This window comes from Phaenicophaeus curvirostris, chromosome 4 (genome assembly GCF_032191515.1).
Source record: "Phaenicophaeus curvirostris isolate KB17595 chromosome 4, BPBGC_Pcur_1.0, whole genome shotgun sequence".
In the NCBI taxonomy this organism is placed as follows: Eukaryota; Metazoa; Chordata; class Aves; order Cuculiformes; family Cuculidae; genus Phaenicophaeus; species Phaenicophaeus curvirostris.
The window spans coordinates 53,505,382-53,529,820 of record NC_091395.1 but is presented as its reverse complement, the minus strand read 5'-3'; the positions used below and the strand labels follow the sequence as shown (position 1 = coordinate 53,529,820).

Genomic DNA, 24,439 nt, shown 5'->3' with positions numbered 1-24,439 from the left:
GCATCTTGACCTCCCCCCAGCTGCTCCTCACCGCTCCCCTCTCCCAGTGCCTGGGTCTCATCTGGCCATTTCTGCCCCATTTCTGCCTCCAAACTAACCTGATCGCCTTCTATGACAAAGTCACTCGGCTGCTGGATGAGGGAAAGGCTGTGGATGTGGTCTTCCTGGACTTCAGCAAAGCCTTTGACACAGTTTCTCACAGCATTCTGCTTGGGAAACTGTCAGCCTCTGGCCTGGACAGGCGCACACTCTCCTGGGTGGAAAACTGGTTGGATGGCCGGGCCCAGAGAGTGGTGGGAAATGGTGTGAAATCCAGCTGGAGGCCAGTGACAAGTGGGGTTCCCCAGGGCTCAGTGCTGGGTCCAGCCCTGTTCAATGTCTTTATCAATGACCTGGATGAAGGCATCGAGTGCACCCTTAGCAAGTTTGCAGATGACACTAAGCTGGGTGGAAGTATTGATCTGCTGGAGGGTCGGGAGGCTCTGCAAAGGGATCTGAACAGGCTGGACTGCTGGGCTGAGTCCAATGGCATGAGGTTTAACAAGGCCAAATGCCGGGTCCTGCACTTGGGGCACAACAACCCTGTGCAGTGCTACAGACTGGGAGAAGTCTGTCTAGAAAGCTGACTGGAGGAGAGGGACCTGGGGGTGTTGGTTGACAGCCGACTGAACATGAGCCAGCAGTGTGCCCAGGTGGCCAAGAAGGCCAAGGGCATCTTGGCTTGTATCAGAAACGGCGTGACCAGCAGGTCCAGGGAGGTTATTCTCCCTCTGTACTCGGCACTGGTGAGACCGCTGCTCGAATCCTGTGTTCATTTCTGGGCCCCTCACCACAAGAAGGATGTTGAGGCTCTGGAAAGAGTCCAGAGAAGAGCGATGAAGCTAGTGAAGGGGCTGGAGAGCAGGTCTTATGAGAAACGGCTGAGAGGGCTGGGGTTGTTTAGCCTGGAGAAGAGGAGGCTGAGGGGTGACCTCATTGCTCTCTACAACTACCTGAAAGGACGTTGTAGAGAGGAGGGTGCTGGCCTCTTCTTCCAAGTGACAGGGGACAGGACAAGAGCGAATGGCCTCAAGCTCCGCCAGGGGAGGTTTAGGCTGGACATTAGGAAAAAATTTTTCACAGAAAGGGTCATTGGGCACTGGCACAGGCTGCCCAGGGAGGTGGTTGAGTCACCTTCCCTGGAGCTGTTTAAGGCACGGGTGGACGAGGTGCTAAGGGTCATGGTTTAGTGTTTGATAGGAATGGTTGGACTCAATGATCCGGTGGGTCTCTTCCAACCTGGTTATTCTATGATTCAATTATTAAAGACCAGAGCGCACACACTCTCATGAGTGGGGTTTGGGTCACAACTCTCTGCACTGGACCTGTATCCCCCCATGTCTCAGGGCTCTGCTACCCCCCACCCTGTGTCCCGCCATGTCCCAGGGCTCTGTCACCCCCCGCCCCGTGTCCCCATCCCCGGGAGGGGGCGCCTGTGGGCGGGGCGGCTGCGCTGGGCTGGGCGCGGGGGGCACCGCCTGCTGCGGGCCGGGCCGGGGCCGGAGTGTCTTGCCCTGCCCTGCCCTGCCCTGCCCTGCCCTCCCCGGGGCCGGGGTGTCCCCCTGCCCTGCCCGGCATGGGGCGTGAGTCCCTGCGGCCCCGGCGCCCGCCCCGCGGGGGGAGCCGCGAGCGCTAGAGGCGCTGTCAGGGCCGGGAGGCCCGTGGGGCGGCTGCGGAGCGTAAGGGGTTCGGAAGCCGCCCCCCTGAGCTCTGGGGGCGCGCCTGTGCCTTTATTTCTTTGCTTTTTTAAGGCCTTGCAGCCCGGTGTTTCGAGAAACCCTTGGCGTGTTTGTAGAAAGAAATTTTCCTGCGTAACTGCGCTGTGAGTTGCCGTGGAATCGCGGAATAGTTTGGGTTGGGAGGGACCTTTTCTCAGAAATGAAGCGGGGCTGGGGGGCGGGCTGGGATCGCACGCACGTTTCCCTGAATTTTCACTGATCTTCCCTTCCCCCTCAGCTTAGTTGGGAGCAGCAGAAGCTCTGCCATCCGTGGGAGCTCCAGCTCGGCCGCAGCAGGTGTGTACAGCCGTGTGTACACGCAGGATCAGTCAGACAGGTACTGCAGTATCGGGCTGTGAAGGATTTACACCTGGTGCGCGAGGAACCACGTCTGTGCACGCGGAGCTGCCTCGCGTGAATTCCTGTTACCGTGAATTAGTTCCAGGTGGCCAGGCCGCCTGCCTTCCCGGCACAGCTCAGGTGCTGCAGGGCTGTTCGGCTTCTTCTCTTCTCCAGAATTCAGCCTGGAGAAGAAAAAGCTCCGAGGAGACCTTATAGCGACCTTCCAGTACCTGAAGGGGCTACAGGAAAGCTGGGGAAGGAGTGTTTACAGAGGCTTGTGGTGATAGGACCGGGGCAATGGGTGTAAACTGGAGAGGGGCAGATTTAGACTAGACATAAGGGCAAATTTCTTTACTGTGGGGGTGGTGAGGCACTGGCACAGGTTGCCCAGGGAAGCTGTGGCTGCCCCATGCCTGGAGATGTTCAGAGCCAGGCTGGATGGGTCTTGGAGCAGCCTGAGCTAGTGGGAGGTGTCCCTGCCCATGGCAGGGGAGTTGGAACTAGATGATATACAAACCTCTTGGGGGAGGGTGTGTGGAAATCCTGTATTAGGCTGTGTAGTGTTATCATAATTCTATTTATTTGAGTTCATTAAGTTAAGCCTAGAGGCATCTTGCAAACTTGTTTATGATACACTGGTTCACTTCCACTTTAAGTTGATTTGCAGATAACTGGAAAATTTTTTTGTTTGGTATTCATATTGATGTATATTGTGTGCCACAAATACTGTATTTGTCTGCTGCTGTTAGTTCATAATTGTAAAATGTCTCTGGACAGCTTCACTTTAAACTGAGAATATTCAAATAAATATATCTAGTTTTTCTTCAATTCCATTGGTGAGCATGCTGTCTAAAAGGATAGTATATCTCTGGTATTAGGAAGCAATGTTTAAAACTCTCTTACAAATGTAAAGCTGGTGGTTTCAAGACATTTCTGTTTGGTTGGGATTTTGTGAGGGTACCTGATACCCCATGTATTACTCTTTCCCAGGTGGCTAAGGGAATGAGAAAAAGATTACCTCAAGCATCTTGTCCACAGCTTTCTCAGAGCATGAATATAAGGTCTTTCTTCTCTCTCACCCATGTTCTCTTTGGGTGGTCTTCCAGTGGGTTTTCTGTAGGCTTAGTCTTAGATGTGTTGAACACTTCAAATACAGAGCCTGCCAGAGCAATTGAGAGCTGATAGCTCTGCTCAGTTTTTGGAAGAAAGGTAGGAAAAAACATTATTTCTCCAGTGTGAATGCCTCCAGACCTCTTACCTCGCACAGCCCGGCTGTTAAGGCGGTGTAGTTCAGTTTAATTCTCTAGCCACCTTTCCAGTTTCCACTCTGCTATTTGAAACCTGCAGTCTTCTCTTCACTGCTGTTGTTTGTACTTAAATAATAGCAGCTTGTGGTACAGCAGGCTGTCTGCTTCTGTAACAGATGTTTTTAGAAGAGATTTTTACATCCCTTTGCACAAGTAATACATACAAGAAGCACTCTCTTTGCTTTGTGATGCTACTGGTATTACTTGTTGAAACATTGCGCTAACAGTGAGTTGTCCTGATCATTGTCATAAGCTAGCAAGAATTTGGAAGCTTAATTGCAACAGCAAGTTTCTGCTTGGCAGATGAGGCAGTTGTACTTCTGGTCAGCCCGATCGATGGGAGTACGTATGTGTTTTTAACATTGAAGACCATGCAGTACTAAGACTGTATGGAGACATTCTGAATTTGGGTCCAAAAAACAATTTTAAAGATTTTTTTTTTTCTGTCCTTCACGTTCTGTCTCCATCTCTGTCCAGTGGTGCCCTAACACAACAAATTCGTATTTCATTTGAAGATTTTGTTTAAACTACAGAATGCAAAAAGATCTTTCTGAACTTTGAAGGCCATTCATTCTTTGAAACAAGTACCCAATCTTTGTATCTACATTAGTGAAAATAAATAAGGTATGAAAACTCTTATAAATACTTCTCCATTGTATGTAAGATGATAGACCTATAGAAGTATAGATGATAAGCATTTATACATATTTGCAGGATTAAAGCTTAAATAAGAAAACTGAAAATGAAGGGAAAATTGTATTCTAGTGAACGAAAAATTTATAATTTAATACAAACTTTGTCTTTTGCAGAGGCAGCAGGATTATGACTTGTAGTTACACAATCAGCAACTGGAAAAATGCCAGATTCTAAGAGTAACTTGGTGTCTTTACATGAGAATGTTATAAGTGATGCTTCAGACTTGAGTGAAACAAAAACTCCAGATGAAAACCAATCTGTTCAAAAAAGAACAATGACTCTGATTGGGAAGAATGGCTATCATGACTCCGAATACATAAATGCAGCTAAGATTTTTCAAGGCATTCATATTAAAAAACCTAAGGATAGAACATTGATGCGATATGGTGATGGCTCATTGACTCCTGTGCTAACTTTTAAAGATGAATATTCCCAACGTGTTTCTTACGAATTGGCTTTCAGTGCTCTAAAGTGTAAGTACAAAACTTTTCAAAAAAATTTCCTACAGAAATGATGTAACAGTGAAAATCTATAAAACCAAAGTGTTTATTTCTGCTCGACAGCAGAGATCTAGAGTAAGTTTTGTTAAGCTACAGGTTACTACTAGACCACTCATATCCCCGAAACAGTTAAATGTATCTAAGTGTTGATAGCATTTTGTGAAACCAAGTATTTAAACACTATACTTTTTCCTATAAAGAAATTATGTAGAGTTGCTGCTCTTTGTGATTAAATTTGCCCTTAATTTTCATATTGTTTAAATTTTGAGCTTCAGTGAATTATAAGGGTTTTTTCCATAGAATCTTGTCGATTTCGTACTGTAAATTGTCAACATTTTTTTCTTTTGCAGATCAAGATCTTCTAGAAGAAATATTGTTAGATAGTTCTGCTTACCCATGCCAGTCAATAGTAAGTGAACATTTTTGTGAGGAAATACATTTTGCATTTTTTGAGTTGATGTAGTTGGAAACTTTTCTCAGGATTCTGCAGTGTTCTTCAAAACAACATTTGTTGTTTTGAACTATGTAGTAGCCTGAGACTGAAATATTACCGTCTTTTTTTAGTTGGTTGTCTAAAGCATCAGTCTCCAAGGTACTAGATAAGTTGTTAGTGAGATTCTTGTTGCACCTTACTGCTGGGAATCAAAACCTTCAAAGAAAGAATGCAAGAGAGTGAACCATAATGCTTACTGCAGTGTTAATACTTGCTCAATAATATTGGCCATTAGCTAACTCTGTGTGTTTTCCCTCCTTGCTGTGTACCCCTGTGAATGGGGAAAAAAGTCACGCTCTTTTCCTGTCTCTGGGAATTGGAAGGCATGGAGTGAACTCTATTGGACAAAAGAATGCATTGAACCTATAATTAATTTCCTGGGCAAACTGTATTGTATGCCAGTATTGTACTTATACTGACAAAAATTGGTCCAGTTTACACTCTCAGCATGCTTTGACATGAAAAGAAAATCTAGAGCTGGCAGAGTAATATACTCTTCCCTCCAGTTTAGTCTTTGAAAATTACAAGATTAATTTGAACTGATGTTATTTGTGGAAATGGATGTGAGCAGGCAAATGATCTAGCACATTTAATTTCTGGCTTGGTTTTCTAAGGAAATAAGACTTAGGTGGTAACATTTTGTGGTTTTTGGTATTTCCCTAATAACTTGAGTTTTCTAGCTATTTCTTTGTCATATTTGTGAGAAGGTTAGAATTTTCAAAGGGATAACAACGGTAGGAATTTAATGAAAAGAGGCAAGAGTAACTGAAGTGCTGTAAATTGAGTTAATTAAGAGTAACTGAAATGCTCCCAAAAAAGGAGGTGCTCCCTGTTTAAAACGTTTAGACGTGGGAAGGAGATTTTACATGTGTCCCAGCTACAGGAGGGTTATTACAACTGGATTTATTGATTGTTATTTACGGGAGGCAAATTGATTTTATTACCTTAACTATTCAAGGAACTACTTTGTGAGGAGAAAATAATTTTAAAGTTTAAATTCTGATAACATTAAAAGTTATTAAGATATATGTCCAGGTTTAGCACCTCCCTGGCTAGGTTGGCAGTTAAACTCTGGGCAGTTGTATCCTGCTTCCCTCACACAGGGGAAAGAGAGAGACTCGTGTGTTGGAAACTATATCTTGTACATGGGGATTTGAATCCCATCTGCCCTTTTTGAAGAACTGCCCCCTGGAGACGGGAACAACGAGAACCTTTGTGTGTAGGATCTGTCCTCCAGCAGAGACAGTTTGTCAAGCACTTGGTTGTAAAAGCAGTTGAATTTTTGTTCAGATCTTTTGACTCTTTTGGACAGTTTCTCCACAGCCAAGGTGGAGGCCTGTGAAGGGCAAGAAAGACTGTCCTTGATATCCCACAGGTGGCCAATAAAGTCGGCTACTGGTACAGTGTCTCCAAGTGTGCTCAATACTGCCGATGAATGGGCGTATAATGATGGTGCTGCCTTCACAGGCTTCCACAACGTATATTGGGTACATTGAACCTCATCTAGAGGTGTTCGTGGATCATTCAGAACCCTGGAGATCATATCCCACAGAGCTAGTTCTCTCAAGTACTTGATACCTTTCTCTGTGTGGGTCCACTTGCTAAGATGGACTTTGATATCTTCTTGGAAGGGGTGCCTTTCCTTCAGAGATGCCCAGAGTTGCCTCCAGAGGGTGATACCTCCACCCCCTTTTCCAGTCACTCTATCAATGCCTTCTTCTTTATCCAGGGTTCCCAAATATTTTGCTTTTTCCCCTGCTAGTTTGAAACTATTGGCCCTGTTATCCTAGCATCGGAGCAACCAGATAAGAAATGTCTCACTGTTGTAATGTCTGAAATCTCAGATATCTCTTATCTCACTTATGGATAGTAAGAGGGCAGTTATCTCTGCACCTGGGTCTCCCCCTTGGGATGGTTCAGTGCCATGAGCTGCTGCTCTTGTTTTGTACCTTCTCTTTGTAACACAGTCAACTGGCACCCTCTGAGTAAAAATGTCCATAGTGGCTATTGCGTAGCTGTAGTGCTTCTGACCACTGTCACAGGAACAGATTGAGTGGGAGTGTCCATGATGGTTGTTGGTGTTACTATCGGTGCTCGTGGCAACTGGCACGGGTATGGGTTGAGTGTCTGTGTGTGTGGCTACAGTGCTTGTGTTGATTGGTGCTGGTACAGGAGCATACATGGTCCCTGTCTGCATAGCTATGGTGTTTTTCACAATTGGTGCCGGTACAGGAACATCAATGATCCCTGTCTGTGTAGCTACAGCACTTGTGATGATTGATGCTGGTACAGGAGCATCCCTGCTGCCTGTCTGCATAGCTACAGCGCTTCTGATGATTGGTGCCGGTACAGGAGGATCCATGATCCCTGTCTGCGTAGCTACAGCTCTTCTGATGATTGGTGCTGCTATAGGAGCATCCCTAGTGCCTGTCTGCATAGTGCTTGTTTTCAGAGATGCGGTGGCAGCTGCCCTTGCTTTCCATTTTACATCAGCTGTTGTCAAAGCACCACGCTCAGTGGAAGCTGAGGCATTTGCATAGCTCTTGGGATGCTGTTTTTCTGCTCTGATTGGACACCCTGCGTGAACTATGTCAGTGCAAGTCAGGAGATCCCATGCTCCCCAGGGCGGAGGCTGCAGCGGCGCTTGACACCGATGGACCCAGTGCTGAGCGCTGTAGAGCCCTGGCGCCTCACCTGTCACACAGACCAAAGGCGGCATTGTGCAGTGCGAACCATAAGCAGAGTTCTGGAAGGGTGTGATACAACATTTTGCTCATCAGCGACACGAAGCTTGCTGTCTGTTTTGATTTCCCAACACTTTAAATATCACAAAGAACAAATGTAACATTCAGCAGCGGAGCTCGGTGCAGTGGTGTCCCAGTTCCACAGGGAAAGGGAAATCACAGAATCGTAGAATAGTTTGGGTTGGAAGGGACCTTAAAGATCATTGAATTCCACTCCCCACCCCCTATGATGGGCAGGGACACATCCCACTAGATCAGGCTGCCCTAGATCAAGACCAGCCCAGCCTGGTCTTGAACACCTCCAGGGATGAGGCATCCACATCCTCCCTGGGCAACCTGTGCCAGGGCCTCACCACTCTCAGTGTGAAGAAATTCCTCCTAATGTCTGGTCTAAATCTGCCCTTCTCCAGTTTATACCCATTTCTCCCTTGTCTTATCACTACAAGCCTTTGTAGACAGTCCCTCGCCAGCTTTCTTGTAGCCCTCTTCAGGTACTGGAAGGTCACTATAAGGTCTCCTTGGAGCCTTCTCTTCTCCAAGCTGAACAACCCCAGCTCCCTCAGCCTGTCCTTGTATGGGGGGTGCTTTAGCCCTCTGGTCATCTTTGTAGCCTCTAGACCTTTTCCAACATCTCCATATCCTTTTAAATTTGAGGATTCCACAACTGGACACAGTACTCCGGGTGGGGTCTCACAAGAGCAGAGTAGAGGGGCAGAAACACCTCCTTCAACCTCCTGGCCACGCTTCTTTTGACGCAGCCCAGGATACGGTTGGCCTTCCAGGCTGTGACCCCACGTTGCCAGCTTGTGTTGAGCTTCTCATCAACCAGCAATCCCAAGTCCTTCTCTACAGGGCTGCTGTCAATCGCATCATTCCCCCATCCTGTACTGAAACTGTGGGTTGCCCCGACCTAGATGTAGGACCTTGCACTTGGCCTTATGAGGTTCACACAGCCCCACTTCTCCAGCTTGTCCAGGTCCCTCTGGATGACACGCTGTCCTTCTGGTGTGGCAACTGCACCACTCAGCTTGGTGTCATCTGCAAACTTGCTGAGAAATTTGTGGGTGGGAAATTAAAACTGAAACAGATTAAATGAAACAAATAACAATGACAAGAAAAGGTAATTATTCAGAAGAGAATACTAAAATATGTACAAACATGCACAAACTGAGCAGAAAATCCAGACTGAGCTGAGCAGCAGGTAGGAGCTGGGCTTAGGAGCTGGATTTAGGAATTGGATTGGAATATGGGCAGATGGACAGACGAGGTCCTCACTGGATGCTAGGCATTGAAGAAAAGAGCTTGACTTCCTTGATCCCTCAGTTTTATACCGAGTATGGTGTATATGGGATGGAATACTCTGTTGGTCAGTGTTGGGTCACCTGTCCTGTCCGCCACTCCCTGCAGGTGTGACCTTTTTTGCCTCTTTGTCTTTAGGCATCCCACCAGCTTGAGTATGTCCTTCATTTCCATAGGAATAACTATAAGCCATGGCCTTTCTGCATACCATTCATCTCATTACTTGGTGATAACTATACATATTAAGTGTTACCACTTCTAGAGGCACTGTCTGAAAAACACATTAACTTTCAGGAAATGGAGTTAGAAGAGGCTTAGCTGAGAAGTTAGAAAATTGATTTTGCTTTTAGCTCAATGTAGTATATTATATGTGTGTTTGGGGAATGTTAGTTTTGGTCAGCTGAATAACTTTTAAGTTACGTATTTGGGTTTTTAAAAAAATTCTCCAGTGCTTTACTAACTCTCCATGAGCAATTACTTTCATATTCTCACAACTAAGTATTTTGTTGGAGTTTGATATGGATTTTTTTGCAGAAGTAAGGCATACTTTGTGTCACTTTTTCTATCCTGTTGCTTTTCTGTTGCAGCCAGATGAATTAACTAGCTTGCTTGTTGTGATGCTTTATGACCTACAAGACCGAAAATTTCAAGCACGGGAGATTTCTGATGAAGATGAACCTATAGCAGAAGTTCAGCAAATAGAGTGTTATCTACACAGGTATATGGACTAAGAACTATTTTTATTCATATGTGTTAACAGAACTACAGACTTGTATAACCAGTACCTTTTTTTATATAATTGTCAATATTACAGATTTCTTTTGGTTTCAGAATTTTTGGGCTTTTTTGTTTTAATTTTTAATGAGAACCTATTTGAATGGAAACTTTCATATTCCTTCTATGGCTAAGAAAAATATAGCTAGGAAACTATCTTTAGATTGTCGATTATTTTGCTAGAAAAACTTATCTAATTTTGGAATTGTTGAAACTTTTTTCATACAATTTAGAAAAGAAATTAAGTACTCAGTAAACATTCATCAGTTGGAGTGTAATGGAGTCAAGAAGTCATGCAGTGGAATAACATCCATTTATTTAGTAATACTTCATTATGGAACTTTGTTAAATAATTATTATTGTAAGTAATTGGAACAAAAAAAAGAGGATAAATAAAATACTCGAACATTACTTAAAATGAGTATTTCTTTCATCAGTCTTTTGATGAACTGAACAGGCATTTATTGAACAAAATTGTGTTGCTGCTGAATTTAGAATAGTCAAAAAAGTTCATGGATATTATAAGTGCAAGGTATTCCTGAAGGGCAGTGAGTAATCAACCTTGACATCTGAAGTAGCTCACCAACAATTTTTATTTGTTTTCAGTTATCGTATATCAATATTATGCATAAAGCTTGTGGGAAGAAAGGCCTGGCAATATTTCCTCTGACATTTTCATGTAATAACACTAAAACTGACACCTGGTTGCCATCAGACTTGTGTGCTTTTGTACACATTTAGAGGTCAGCTTTCATCAGATGCTCATTCTGCACATGTATGTATTATATCTTCAAACATACAAAAAAAAATCGGCTGATTGTATTCTGCAGATTGCAATTCCAAAACATTTTTGTTTTTTTTTTAACTGTCTAGAAAATAGATGTATTTGAGAGTCATCTGTCATGATTCCAGTCCTGTTTGCATTTAAGTTAATCCTGTGTACTACTACCTTGCATCTAATGTTGTCTGGGGTTGAAAATGTCTTATACCTGTTTTCTGTAGCAGCTGGTAAAGTGAGGCCTCGGGTTTTGGTTTCTGAGCAAGGTAGTACTGCAATAGAAATATTGCTTGCTACTAGATAGTGCAAACATTTATAAAACTTACTAGTTTTGATTATGTTTTTGTAGTTTTAAGACCAAGTTGGCAGGTGCCCTGGCAAGATGTCGCATCAAACATGATGCTGTTTCAATTAAAAGCATTCTACCAGAAAGCTTACAGAAGCAGGAACAAAGGGCTTCTGCTTTACCTTTATTTGTTTGGATAAACACATTAAAAATCAGGTAAGGTCTTTAAAGTATCGCCTAATATTGATGATTTTACATATGAAGTTTTGTAGTTTGTTACACACTTGTTTTAGAATTTCCAGTATATATTATATTATTACCAGTAATTTAAGTTTCTTACGGTAAATTCTGCTTAGTCCGGCAACTCTGCCTTGTATTTGTTTGTAGGGTTTTCTTTGTATTGCAGTAATGGTATTGGCAAACTGTAACGAAGTTGTGCAAAAGTTTTTCTTACTATTCTGTTGATTGTGTGAGCCTTTCACTAAATAATCAAGGAAATTAAGTTAGAAAGGACTATGTGGGTGAGTGAACTTTGTTGACAAATAGAGGAAGAGGAAACTTCTTAAAAAACGGATGTATTACTGTAAGCAATAATGCTGGCAAAGGGTGTTAAGACAAATACAATTCTTAATACTGGTGTTTATTCTGTAAGGATAGTGTGAGCTTGAAATAAAAGCACAGTTTTTCAAATCCTTATATTTGGTGGGGCTCTATGTATGTAATGCTGGTGCTCCCAGTTCAGTGCTAACTCATGCACTAACTGTACCAAGTTATCTTATTATCTGTTTTGATAGACAGATAATCCTTTTTGTCATGTTTTCAAGAATTTTATTTTCACACTCTTTCTTGGAATAACATTCTGCATTTAGGCTATAGGCTCTTTGAGACAGACAAGGTATCTTACTCTGGTTGTGGTTTTGCAGCCTTAGGTAAGACTGAGCTGAAAGCTGCTGTGTTGATCCTGTAATTAATGTGCCGTATAAGCTTATGGCACTGTCTGAAACTGCATTTCAACAGACAAGTCTTAAAATATATACCTTTGCATCTTAATGGAATTGCAAACTTCAGCATTTATGCCTTATTACATTTACACAAGGATTATTTCAGGTATCAGCCATTAAATTCATTGGTGGGCTGGGCTAAATTGAAAGCAATTGAAAGAACTAAATTATTCCAGTAGTAAATTTGCTCCAGTGTCTCCTAAGCACATAGACATTTGTGTTTTACTGCACGAAATCATCCTCTGGAGACACGTACCTCTTTCTTAATCTGTTTTATCATACTCATTAACTTAATTGTTTCAAACTGGAACTTGTATGCCTAAAACAGAGTGAATTCCCCTCCTGCAGTGGCAGATTGCATATTTATTCTTTAAATATAAATCCGTATACATGCACAGACAGACACACAAACGCACACTTAGAAAATAAAAGACAAAAATCTGTATATCAATATGAACTCTATTGCTTAAGTAACTCTTGTGTATTTAATGGCCAGTGTTGTATATTAACAGCATTGAAGATGTTTTCAGTGATTTGAAGAAGAAGGGATTCACAAGAGCTGAATCTGTGTCAAACTTGGACCATTATACATACTGTGTGGACCAACATTGCCATGACGTGTTGATGTTTCCTCCCTCTCTTAAAGAAGAACTGCTTAATTTAGATCTTTTTACAGACTCCAAACTCTTACTGCAGGTGAGTTGATGCCACCCTTGAGTAATACAACCTGCAAACTGAAATAATGCTTTGCATTAGAATGAGATCATGTTTGTGTCACTGTCCTCTTGAATCAGTCAGACAGCAACATACTCATAAGGTTTTGAACATTTTTAATAATCAGAGGTTAAAACTGTTTCATTACTAAATTTAGCAGACTAGCTTATAATTAGCTTATAGTTGATACCTGCTATTAAGTTACAATTAGTTTCAGTGCACTCCACCAGTGTGTGATCACTGCAGCCCAGGCTGCCTCTGATCTTGATGTCACTGATGAGCTCACTTGTCTTGGTGATCATCAGGTCCCGTATTGCATCCCCTTGGGTGGGGGTGTCTATTAACTGGGTTGAGAAATTATCTTTAATGCACTCTAGGAGTCTCCTGGGTTGCCTATAGCTTGCCCTGCTACCTTTCCAGTAGGAAAGTAGGTTGAAGTCCCCCAGTAGGATGAGAGCTTGTGAGCGTGAAGCCTCCTGTAGCTGGAGGAAGAAGGCTTCATCCACAGGCTCTCCTTGATCAGGTGGCCTGTAGTATACACCAGCCACAAGGTTCTTTTTGCTGCCTGGGTCTTTTATTCTGACCGACAAGCTTTCAACATGTTTGTGGCTACTCCTCAAAGACAGCTCTTCACACTCTGTCCATTTTGTAATATAGAGGTGGAGGGTCTATATACTGTGTGTCCTCCCACAGCTTGTGATAGACAAGCCTGGTATTATCCCCCTCCCCCTTCACATCGAGTTTAAAGCCCTGTCAATGAGCCCTACAAGCTCCTGAGCAAAGACCCTCCTTCCCCTTTGAGAAGGCTGGCTCCCTTCTGATACCTGTAAACCTGGTGCCACGTAGGCCATCCCGTTATCAAAAAACCCAAAGTGATTACGGTGACACCAGCCATGGAGATGTGTGTTAATAGACTGGGCCTGTCTAGTCCTTACAATGTCACTGCCTGTAACTGGAAGGAGGGAGAAACCCCCCCCCCAACTTAAAAAGTAATTAAATATTCTATTTCTTGTATATGTATATTTTTGAATAGGGTCGTACTTAAATGCTGTAAGTGGATATGTAGACACTGATGTGAAATGAAAGGTTTAGTGCTTCTTGCCTGTATCATAAGTGTTTGTCAGATTTGGTGCAAAGCATGGTACATCTGGCCCATATCTTCAGTCTTTGCCTTGTAAAGTAATTTGATAGAGATAGTGTTTGATGAATCGCTTTTCATCACCTGTAGTATGAGATAATTTACTCTTGTTGAGAGGCTCTTGTGCTTTCTGCATTCAAATCTGCCTCTGTGCTGTTTCAATTTCAGCAAACTCTTGGCCTTTGATCTCTAATGGCTTAATTTCTGCTATAATTATTCTGAAGAGCTGTGTGAATAGTTTTTCATTTCTTTGTTAAGCTGCCTCTGGGGATGAATTGTGCATGTTGTGGCCTATGTTTGTCTTTTCTGGAACTGGCTGTTGCTAAGAATTCCTGCTTGTGGAGATGATACACACTTATATTCTTTTTGCTTATAGATATGCTTTCTTCTGCATTAGTTAGGATTAAATTATTTAGTGAGTGATTTAGTAAGATGTTTGCTTTTGTATTTTATTTAATTCTTTATTTGCAGCTATCCCTGATTAGATTTTCTCCTCCCTTCTTTCCTTTTTGTCACGAAAACAATTAAACACTTTCCTTTCTTGGAAAAGAAGGTTGGCGTACATACAAACCAAATTAGTCCGTGATACTTAATTTTTGTGTCCTTATTTTTCTAGGATAAGTCTCGCAGCCTTGCTGTACACGCTGCACAGGCGCTGTTGAGTACAGGCGACGACATTATAGTTGCTCATGTAGGTTCCCATCTGACCATCGCCCATATGTCAGTGCTGACAAATGACAGCAACTCCAAAATTTTTGTTTGTGGCATGAATTCTTCAGCAAAAGCAGCAGAACTGAGCAACTTGGTCAGTCACATGGGATGCCAAAGTAGGTGTTAAAAGAGTTGGTATGCTTCAAGTATTGTAATATTGTGATGCTTGTGATATCTATAAATGTGGCAGAATTCAGAGATCCCTTGCTTGAGGACTATGGGAGGGCAGTAACAACTTAATTTTTGCCACAAGGTGAACTGACAGCTTTTCAGCTGCAATCAAGTTGATCAAAGGTTGCAGATTAACCACGTGGTAAATGCAGGCTCCTGAAATGTCAGGGTGAATTTTTCCATATAAGTAGTTAATGTGTAGCAGTTGATGTAGCTGATAGCTGGGAAATTTTGGGCCCATTTATTTGGTATCTTGGCTGTTGCTTTCAGTCTGATTTCAGCTATTCAAGAGTGTTAATCCAAACCCGACGCACTTGTCCAGTTTACTCAGAGGACATGATTAGCAGTCTCTTCAGTGGAAGATGCTGAAGTCTAATTAGTCCTTCAATCTGATGGAAACCAGTGGGACACTTGCTTTGGAAGATCTCTGTGTAGCAGGCTCTGGCTCTATGGAAGTCTGTATAACACCACAGTCTCTTCACTTTTATCACATTAAAATTAGGCAGGCCTGCTTGCATGTAGATGTGTTGAACTTTTCCCTTTTTTCAGATATTCAGTTTTTACACGAAGACTTCACTGAGATTGATCCAACAGACAAGAGAATTGAAAAGGCAAAAGTTATTTTGCTGCTACCACAATGCTCTGGGCTGGGTGTTGGCAATCCAATAGACTTTATTTTAAGTGAACACAGAGGTAAGTTTTGATACAATACTAACTCGTGCTTTCTGGTAGAAATAGTATTCAAGTATTGGACATCATGAGCTGCTTCAGTAAATTGTACCATTTTATAAAATACCCTTCCTTTTAGATTTTAACTACTATGAAATATGTATATTAAATAACTTGTGTACTTCTGTGTGTGTAATGTACATGCAGGCTTCTATGGAAATAAGAGAGAGAATAAATAAAGTACACAGATGATTTTTCCACGCAAAGTGAATGAGAATGTATTTGACCTGTCTTAAAATTCTCAGCAAAACCCAAGAATGTTTCTAAGTAGCACTGCAGGATTAAGAATGTTTGTAAAGACCATTTCAATTCAATAGTGTGGAGTTTGAGAGTTATTCTGGGGGGCAGAGTGTATATAGCCTTTCTCTTAAAGTAAAATGACCATAGGTAGAAAATTCCTTTCATGATACTAATGAGTATTTATATATAATTTTCCCTTGATTACATTTGTTTATAGATTGTACAGTCTTCACTGTACAGTTTTCATTAAACAGAAACAAATAAGAGGCAGTAATAATTACAGGTAAAGGGGGAAAAAAGCATAAATTAGGCATTCCTTAGTATTGTAATTCATAAAGCCTGCCTTCCACTGCAGCAGTAATAATCGTGTCTGTTACCAAAGCATTTTCTGCAAAGAACTGAATTTAAGGACACTAATACAAGTTCAATTAATAAATTTACAACTCTTTACATTTAGATGCAGGATTGCTAAGAGACCTTTTGCAAGGATCTGTATCTGTGGATAAACTCAGTATTCTTGCTGAAAGGCAGCTTAATGAATTGAGCCATGCAATGAAATGTAAGTAAGTGCTCTAGCTCTTGAATTTCTGGGAACACCTGTACTATCAATTCCATTGTACTGCCACCAGTTTTTATGTAGCTAAAAATACACTGATTACTCTATTAGTTAACAGTAAATGTGTAACCAACCCCCCTAAATAACATTCTCCTCATGTTTTAAAGCTGTATCTATGTCCTAGTATTCACCAGCCTTTAATGCAATAATCTTCAAACTGGTTTAGTCACACTGTGCTTTGGCAGAGCTGGAAACGTAGTCTGATTATGTCTGTATGCTGCCACTCCTCCCACTTCTCCCCCCGGCCCCGTTTTTGGTAGCAGTGTGAAAGGACTGGATGCAGACCTAAATTTCTGCTGAAATCTGCAAATATTTGAAAATACTTAAATTACTAAAAAATAGCAGAGACTGAATATTAATGTGTGCAGGAGCATCTATCTTATTGGTAAAAATGACATCCAAGCTTAATTTTTATGCTGTTTTCAGTCCTTACTAAACTACTGTGTGTATGAAGAATTCGAACAGTAGAAAAATTCTGCTTGTTTGTTTTGTAGTTAAAAAAGTACAAGCTATTGTTTACTGCACTTGTTCGATTTACCCAGAAGAAAATGAACTAGTAGTGAAAAAAGCACTGGAATCTGGAGTGGAAGGAGATAAAATACAGCCATATAGGTATGGAATGAGTAGTTCTGTCTGCGGAAAAAATAAGTAAATTGTAGCATAATTCTTATCCTAGGCTGATCTGTGTCTTGCATTAGATTAATGCTTAGAATAGTTTTTTTGCTTCCTCTCATTCCATTCCTTTTTAGTGTTATGAGAGTAGCATGCTCTTGACTTTTTTATCATCTAACGTTTTTGTTCCCATCTGAAATCGAGATCCAGCATCACTGGTTGGAAGTAACATTGTGGTGCCATTCTGAAAGAGCTATCTATTGCTTTCATCCTATTTGCATTCCGAGAAGGAAGCTAGTTTAAGCAAAAATTGAGACTAGAAGTCAGGGAACTGGCATGCTCTCAGCTTCTCACCTGGAATGATTAGTTTCAAAGGAAAAAGAAACCAGGTCTTAAAATGTGAGAATAATGTAGAAGAGTAAGAACGTCTGCTGCAGGATTGTTTGTCCCCGTATTCAGATGAAGAACTTCTGTAAGGACAGGTAACTGTAAGAGAACATCCCATGCAATCCCAACAAATACAAATATATAAGAAAAAAGTACATGTGTTGGATACTTTATATGTAGACTGATGAGTATGTTCAGGGTTTTTCTTTCAATCACTGTAGATAACTGCAAAAAGTTGGCACTTGCTTGCATGTAGATGTTGTAGTTGATTACAGGGTGCAGGTTAAAGGAATTTGTTGCCAAAGGCACAGGAGAGTCATACTGTATTTTTCAATTTTATATTATCTTAGATGATCTAATGAATTGGCCAGGTGATGTGGTTCAGCTACCAGTCAGTGTATTTAAATTTTGCATGATTAAAATGCTAAATGTTAACTGTGGCCAGTTCAAAGAATTTTAAAAAGAGGTATGCTACGCATAATATAGTACAACAAAATGCATCTTTCTTTCTAGTCACTGATAGAAAAGAGCAGCCTGATAGAAATGGGATGAAATCTGCGTATGTCTTGCCAGTGATGCTATGCTAGTCCAAAAACACTTATGGACTCTTGCTGTAAACTGTTTTCCTTTGTGATTTGAAATGTTGTGCTGTCTGTCATGTCCTGATCTCTATGTAGCTGTTACTCTGTGGGGAGAACTAGGGGCACCTTGGAACATAGTAGTCTCTTAATTATTTAAAGACATAACATATAGAACAGAATTTATATTTTAAAAGAACAAACTTGAGACTTTTTTTTGGAGCTTTAATTTTTTTCAGAAAAAATTCCCCCTTGTCTAACCCGACCCATCAAGCCAAAACAAAATCTATTCGGTGCTTTGAGGAAACATCATGAAACTTGATGCACCACCAAATTACACTTATGCTTTCAAATACAAGGGAATCTCAAATAGTAATAAAGGATGAATAAAGTTACATTAGGATTTTTGCAGAGCTGAGCAACCTTGTAACTTCATAAATGATGATTCTAGAGTGAGTTCTTCATTCACTGTCATGCACCTGTCTTGGATGCGTTCATGCATAGTTCTTGCTACAATAAAGCTGCTGGTAACCAGCATAAACAAAGCAGTAATAGAACACCATGAATAAAATATATAGTGTGATTATACTTGTCCTAAGATGAAAGCTCAAGCCATTTGAGATGCATGTACCACTTATGACAGTTACTTGTATACTTCCCTTAGAATTAGGTAACTTATTTGACTAAAAGAATGCAGGGTAGGATGAAAATCTCTGTAGCAGAATTACTAGACACTACTATTCACAGCAGTGTCTTTGAGAGGCAACCTATACTAATAAAACAACCTGCATGATAATCACAGATCTACTTAATATTGATTTCCATGAAAATTGAGGGCTTTCATGAAGCTGATTTCAAATATGTATCCACTGTACAAGCTGAGCTTACCTCGAGAATACAACAGTTTATAGCAAAGGCTTTACCTTACCTAAAGGTGCCCATTGCGAACAGGAGTGTGTAGAGGAGATATAGTCAACCATTCATGCATTTACCTTTGGCCTAGCAAACAAGAGTTAATGTCTGCATCAGCTTCAGGGTCAGACCATCCCTTAGAAGGATTCTTGGTACTAGTAATCTGTATATATCAATGGAAATAAATATTCTCACTTTTTTTGGTCTGAATGACCCGATCTAAAAGTAAAAATCTCCTGTGTGTTATAGGACATAGAGTTTTATTTAGTAATGCAAAGAGGATGTAAGCCTTGTAATTTGATTTACAAATCAAAAAACTTGGGAACAAACAATTTTGCAGATTTTCTGTTCAAAATGGACTAGCCAGCCAAACCAGGACATCACTTAGAAATATTGAGTGCATTTCTCCATAACCACCTTTGAACAAATCTGTCTGGAGAGGATCAGTGGAGTTTTGAGGAGGGGCTGCATCTTACGTTCCTCAGCAAGGTGACAAGGAGGGGTTAGAAAATGCGTAAGGACATTTTGAGTGTTTTTCTGTACTGAAGGAGCTCAGTGCTGGTGTAGCTGCCTTTTGAGCCAAGTCCTTCAGGCCTATTTATAACAGCTATGGATTACTGGAATACGGGGATAATGTGGGAAAAAACCACATTTCTTCCTTCCTCACTGATGCATTGCAAAGTTGTGAATTTTGAAAAACAGCACTCAATTATTACAAATAGGCAAATTTTTCTAAGCTAAGATTTTTAGCGTAGGTAGATCTAGTATTTATTATGAGCATATCCTTAAGAACTCAAAAATCAACAGCTCTGTAATTTCTGCGTGCAGCTTAGTGGTTTTGGAACATTCACCAACTTCATGGGCAACTTGATAATCCAGTTATTGCAGACCTGAGAAAGAACACAATTGTTAATTATGCTCATACGTATTTATTAGCTAGTGGTTAATATACTTCATCAGTGGAAAAAATGACATGGGGAATCACTGGAAGAAATATAAAAGAACAATTCTAAAAAAGTGAATTCTTTGTCTTGAATTGCAGTTTTTTTAACAGGAAGATAAGGCTTTCTAAGACTCACTGAAAGACATAATTTGGAAATTACTTTTAATATATCTTTGTTGCCATTTATATCCTTAAAAATGTTTGCTGGTAATTTGTTGGGGTTTTTTTACAGGCTTATTCCTCCTGTTTTTTCTCCTTGCTCCAATTCAACGACTTCCACTGATTTTTTTTTCAAAATGGAGCCATCAGAAATTTCCAGTGGCTGTTTTCTAGCTGTTCTAGAAAGACGGGTAAGCTAAGAACACTTCACAGAAAAAGAATATTGCCATTTCCCACAAAAGAATATAAATGAAACATTTTAAAGAAAATTCCTGGCTGTTCTTCATTTGTTTCAAGAACAAAGAATAGATAGCAGTTGAAATGTGGTACTTGTAGAGTTTTGTGCCTTTTCTTCTGGTGTTGTCTGATAGGAGCAGCCTCTTGGTCTAAGTCAGGGCAAGGAATCTCTAGGGGGAAATATATAGTTGCTGTCACACTTGGGAGTGAAACACAAACCTTCATTAGACTCATGCTAAATGGTGTCAGCAAAGTTGTTACGGCTGCCTGTGCCACCAAGATTTTCCAGTATCCAAGCAGACAGTGTCACCTGTAGGGGTTGAGACTTCATTATAATTCCAAAAAAAAAATACATATGAATATGCTTCCTTCGAAAACTAAGGCATGTGCAAATCTGGTTTGAAAGACAGGGGACTTTTGCTAAGTAAATAGAAAAGTCTTGGCACGATTCCTGAGGAAAGTGCCTTAAAGGATTAGTTTGCATCTCTAAGCATCAACATTTTTCTCTTGTGTCTGAGAGAAGTAGGACTGTTTTTCACCAAAAGAGGAAGGGGAGAGCTAATTAGAATTTCATTGAAAATTAAAGATATGTTATTTGTACCACTTTCTGTCATAGTGCAATTACAGTGCTTGAAAGAAGCTTGTGTCTTGGGGGAAATTAGGAGCAAAGATTTTATGTAAGAGAATCACACATGAAGAGCCTTTCAAGTTATCTATTATTGACCTCTTTCTTCTCAATGTAAAATATTTTTTAACCTGTCTCCGTGAGCTAATATGTTGTAGTCAATCATGCTGGGTACATCTGTCTACTATATTGTATATTGTATCCCTCCAGAGGAAGAAACAGTTTTGTTCAGGTAGTGGGTTTGAATCATTTTTTGGTCAAATTCTAATGCAAAGAAGCAGTTGTTCCTGTGGCAAATTTTTAGGTGATTCTGGAAGTGAATTTTCTGCAAGGCAGAAACCGCATACTTTATAATTTAAACTGAAATTTCTGGCTTACAGAAACCCTCTTACTGGATGGTTGTAAATAGTTTCTTCCCCATTGTTTCTCTGTACACACTTGGATATTGATCTGGTTCCTAGTTAATCTACTTTGAGAGCTCCTTATGTATTATAAGCAAGGATTGCATTATCATGAAAATTATTTATGTTTAATGTTATTGGTAATATTTCTGTATTTTAGCAACTATTTCTGATACACACACACACATGCATGTTATTACAGAGCAAGTCAGTGTGAGAGAAGTAGTACACAGTCCACAATTCAGCTTCCCCACTCCAGACCTGTAGCAGGCAAAATCTCTGAATAGCGAATGATCAGATAACTCTATTCAAGAAATTAGGAATGCGACTGTTGTGTACAAATAGTTTGGTTGGCATTTATCACATGCTATGTTAAAGTCTTTCAGCTAGATTCTGCTGTAGTTTTCTTGTAGAGTAAATTCTGGAGGAATCTGGGTTTAAAGTGCTGAGTTTGCAGCTCTGGGTTGTGGCTCGGATTCATTGCAGTTTCCTTTGAATTTTCAGAAAGATCCCTCTGAAACTAAATCTGTGGAAGACATTTTGGCTCGTGCTGCAGCAAAAGGACTGCTAGACGGTATCTTTGGAGAAAAAGCAAAGGAAGAGAAGAAAAAGAAGAGAGTAACACAACGGAGACGTAATATTACTGGCAGTGGTAGGGAGCCAAAGACTGCAGAGGTCCTTCACCATCAAACTGTATCTAATATTAAGGCTGAAGTTCCCACATCCAAAGCCATTAGTAACATACAACAAAAGAATGCGACCCAAACAAATGGCTGCGCTCAGCTGAAGAAATCTGTCAAACCCGTTTCAGGCACAGCTCTGCCTAAAGCGCTGAAGCCACCTGCGGGCAGGACGTATCTAAGACACAGACGCACAGAATGTAAGAGGATTGTATTGAAGCCTGCGAAAATTATGTTCCCTCCACCATACCTGGATTCGCTAGGAAACCAACCCAGGACAACGTCAACTCAGCATCACTTTCATGGCTGGACGGGAGCAAAGGGTTCAAGTGGAAGGATTCCACCGCCTCCGTCTGAAGCGGGGAAGCCAAGTGTGCTCCGTCATCCTCGGCGTTGGCTCTGAGTATTGGCAAACTTTGCTCTGCTTATCCAGAAGGTACAGATTCTTGTCTATATTAATCAATACACTTAGATTACAGCAAACCTTTATGCAGCATAATCTTGCTGTGGGGGAGAGATACATTTTGGGTTATTTGCTTAGAAATACCCATGTTAGAGAGTAACTTTTAAGGCAGTAAATCACACTTTGAGGGGAGCTCAGACACATAAAGCTGATGGACTGTTGAGGGGAGTGAGGTCAAAAAAATACTTTCTTGCCGTGCACTTCAAAGTGACAGTTAGAACATACATTTCCCCTCCCTCCATGACCTGCATAGAACAATATTTGAAATTGATTTTTTTTTTAAAAGTGGGACTGCATTTTATAAGTGGCTGTTTCTCCACACAAGTGCTAGATGCCATTTTTGTGAATTACCATGTCGACTCCGACACATGGAAACTAAGCATTGTGCAATAAGCCAGCTTTCTCACCTTTATTTCTGAAACTAGATGTGAGCTTTTGTACAGGCAGCTGCCCAGAGACACTAAATCCCATGCGTAGGCTTTCCTGTACTGACTCCCTTGGTTTCTACTCAGGTTTACATCAAAAGATTAACACTGAAAAATAGGTAAATATTTTTAAGCTAAGAATACTGAGTCGTCCTTATGTCATCACGTCAGACTGTGTCGTGATTTACAACTGCTTTTCACCAGCTTTCTTAACACAAGCAGTCCTGAGTTGAAAAGAGCTGCTGCTGCCAAAGTAACTTATTTTTATATTACTGATAGTCAGCTGAATAATGACTGAACAGAGTATTTTGTCTGTCTTTGGAAACAGCTGTAGGCTTCTAATCTGCTCCTTCTTGCCAGCACATACAAAATAACTGTAAAATATTTATAATTGTATTATAATCTGAGTAGAGGATAAAGGGGACACACAGAGGTACTTGTAACAAGAATTTGATTTAGTACTAAACATGGAGAGTATAATGAAGGAAAATGGCAAACAGTGACAGAATGACAGTAAGAGGAGCCTCAAGAACTGTACTGAGATGAAAAGTTGTAGAAATGAAACAAAGACACCGTTGCAATACAGAAAGGCAAAGGTAACTGTGTCCCAGAAGAGATGTTTACTTCTAGGCAATCATTTAAGCATCAACAATATGGGATGGAATCTTAACCTATTTATCATGTGAATCTGGATTTAGACCCAGAGAAAATGTTATAACGTCTCTCTTTTTTTTCCCTCACCCACACCAGTCAATGTACCTGGATCAGCTCAGCCTTTAGAAGAAAGGATGCGAATATACTACACCAGCAGCGTAGGCTTTTATTCATCAGACAAATTTGCTTCATTGAATCAGTGAAAATTTCTGCCAGTATTTTGATCTGATCCTGCTGTCCTACTTAGAGGCATCACTCACCTGCTCTGTATCCATGTGAGTAACTCGTGTTCCTTGCCTGTTCCAATAAAAGGATGAACTCCATCCATTCTTGTTTCAGAACAAATGGTAAGGATAGATCTAGACCTGTGTGCTTGGAATGTAGAGAAATGAAAATAAAAATCCCCGTTCTATTTTAAAACCACCTTGGAGGAGAGAATCTATTGTTAGATGAAAGCAATTGGAAGTAAGATTGTGAGGGTTTGGTTTTTGTTTTTTTTTCCAAGATGGTTCTTAAATGTTTAAAAGAAACTGGGAGATTTTGCAGTTGGAAAACTGACTTCTGTTTTTTAAAATAAAAATCTGTATAATTAATCTATTAAAAGTAATTAAAATTACTTATAAAAAATACATTTGTCTGATGACAGAATTTCTGGGCTACTTACATAGAATGTACCATGGTGGCCCACAATCAGCCTCATCTAGCTTTCAGGAGTTTGCATCTTTGAAGTGTTAGGGAGGCTAAACCAGTTGGAATGTTGATGCCTTACCAAGAACATCAAAGGGCTGTTAGTGAAGAATTTGATTCCGCGGGTCAGCAGCTTGCTTTGTGCACGCTGAACATCACATGGTGGCAACACCGGGGACTGACTTCAGATGGCTTGTAGGTGGAAGCCTGTGTGCTCCATTAAACACTCAATGACTTCTTACAGTAGAAGTGTATCTTCTGCAACTGTTTTTCTTTAATCCAGTTATGTATTTGTAATTTTCGTCTATAAACTGATGATGCAGCTTTCCAGGTACAAGTGTCCATTGTACTGATATGGCCTCTAAACAACCAGTGTGGTT

The 24,439-nt window shown here is 40.8% G+C and overlaps 2 protein-coding genes across 3 annotated transcripts in view; both read left to right on the top strand.

The window, feature by feature from the left end:
- Window positions 1-24,439, top strand: part of N4BP2 (NEDD4 binding protein 2) — a 310,347-nt gene that overhangs the window by 248,587 nt on the left and 37,321 nt on the right. The window lies entirely within an intron of this gene.
- NSUN7 (NOP2/Sun RNA methyltransferase family member 7) lies at window positions 1,804-24,403 on the top strand. 2 transcript variants are annotated; one of them, XM_069856144.1, is made up of 14 exons: window positions 1,814-1,861; window positions 1,996-2,094; window positions 4,216-4,575; window positions 4,953-5,011; window positions 9,726-9,856; window positions 11,040-11,192; window positions 12,490-12,673; window positions 14,446-14,656; window positions 15,261-15,404; window positions 16,138-16,239; window positions 16,791-16,908; window positions 19,961-20,078; window positions 21,655-22,266; window positions 23,469-24,403. In XM_069856144.1, the coding sequence occupies exons 3-13, from the start codon at window positions 4,263-4,265 to the stop codon at window positions 22,231-22,233; spliced, it is 2,112 nt and encodes a 703-aa protein (XP_069712245.1). In that variant the 5' UTR covers window positions 1,814-1,861; window positions 1,996-2,094; window positions 4,216-4,262; the 3' UTR covers window positions 22,234-22,266; window positions 23,469-24,403. The 2 variants fall into 2 exon arrangements, with proteins under 2 accessions (XP_069712246.1, XP_069712245.1); XM_069856145.1 differs by lacking the exons at window positions 19,961-20,078; window positions 23,469-24,403 and having other exon boundaries at window positions 1,804-1,861; window positions 21,655-21,859.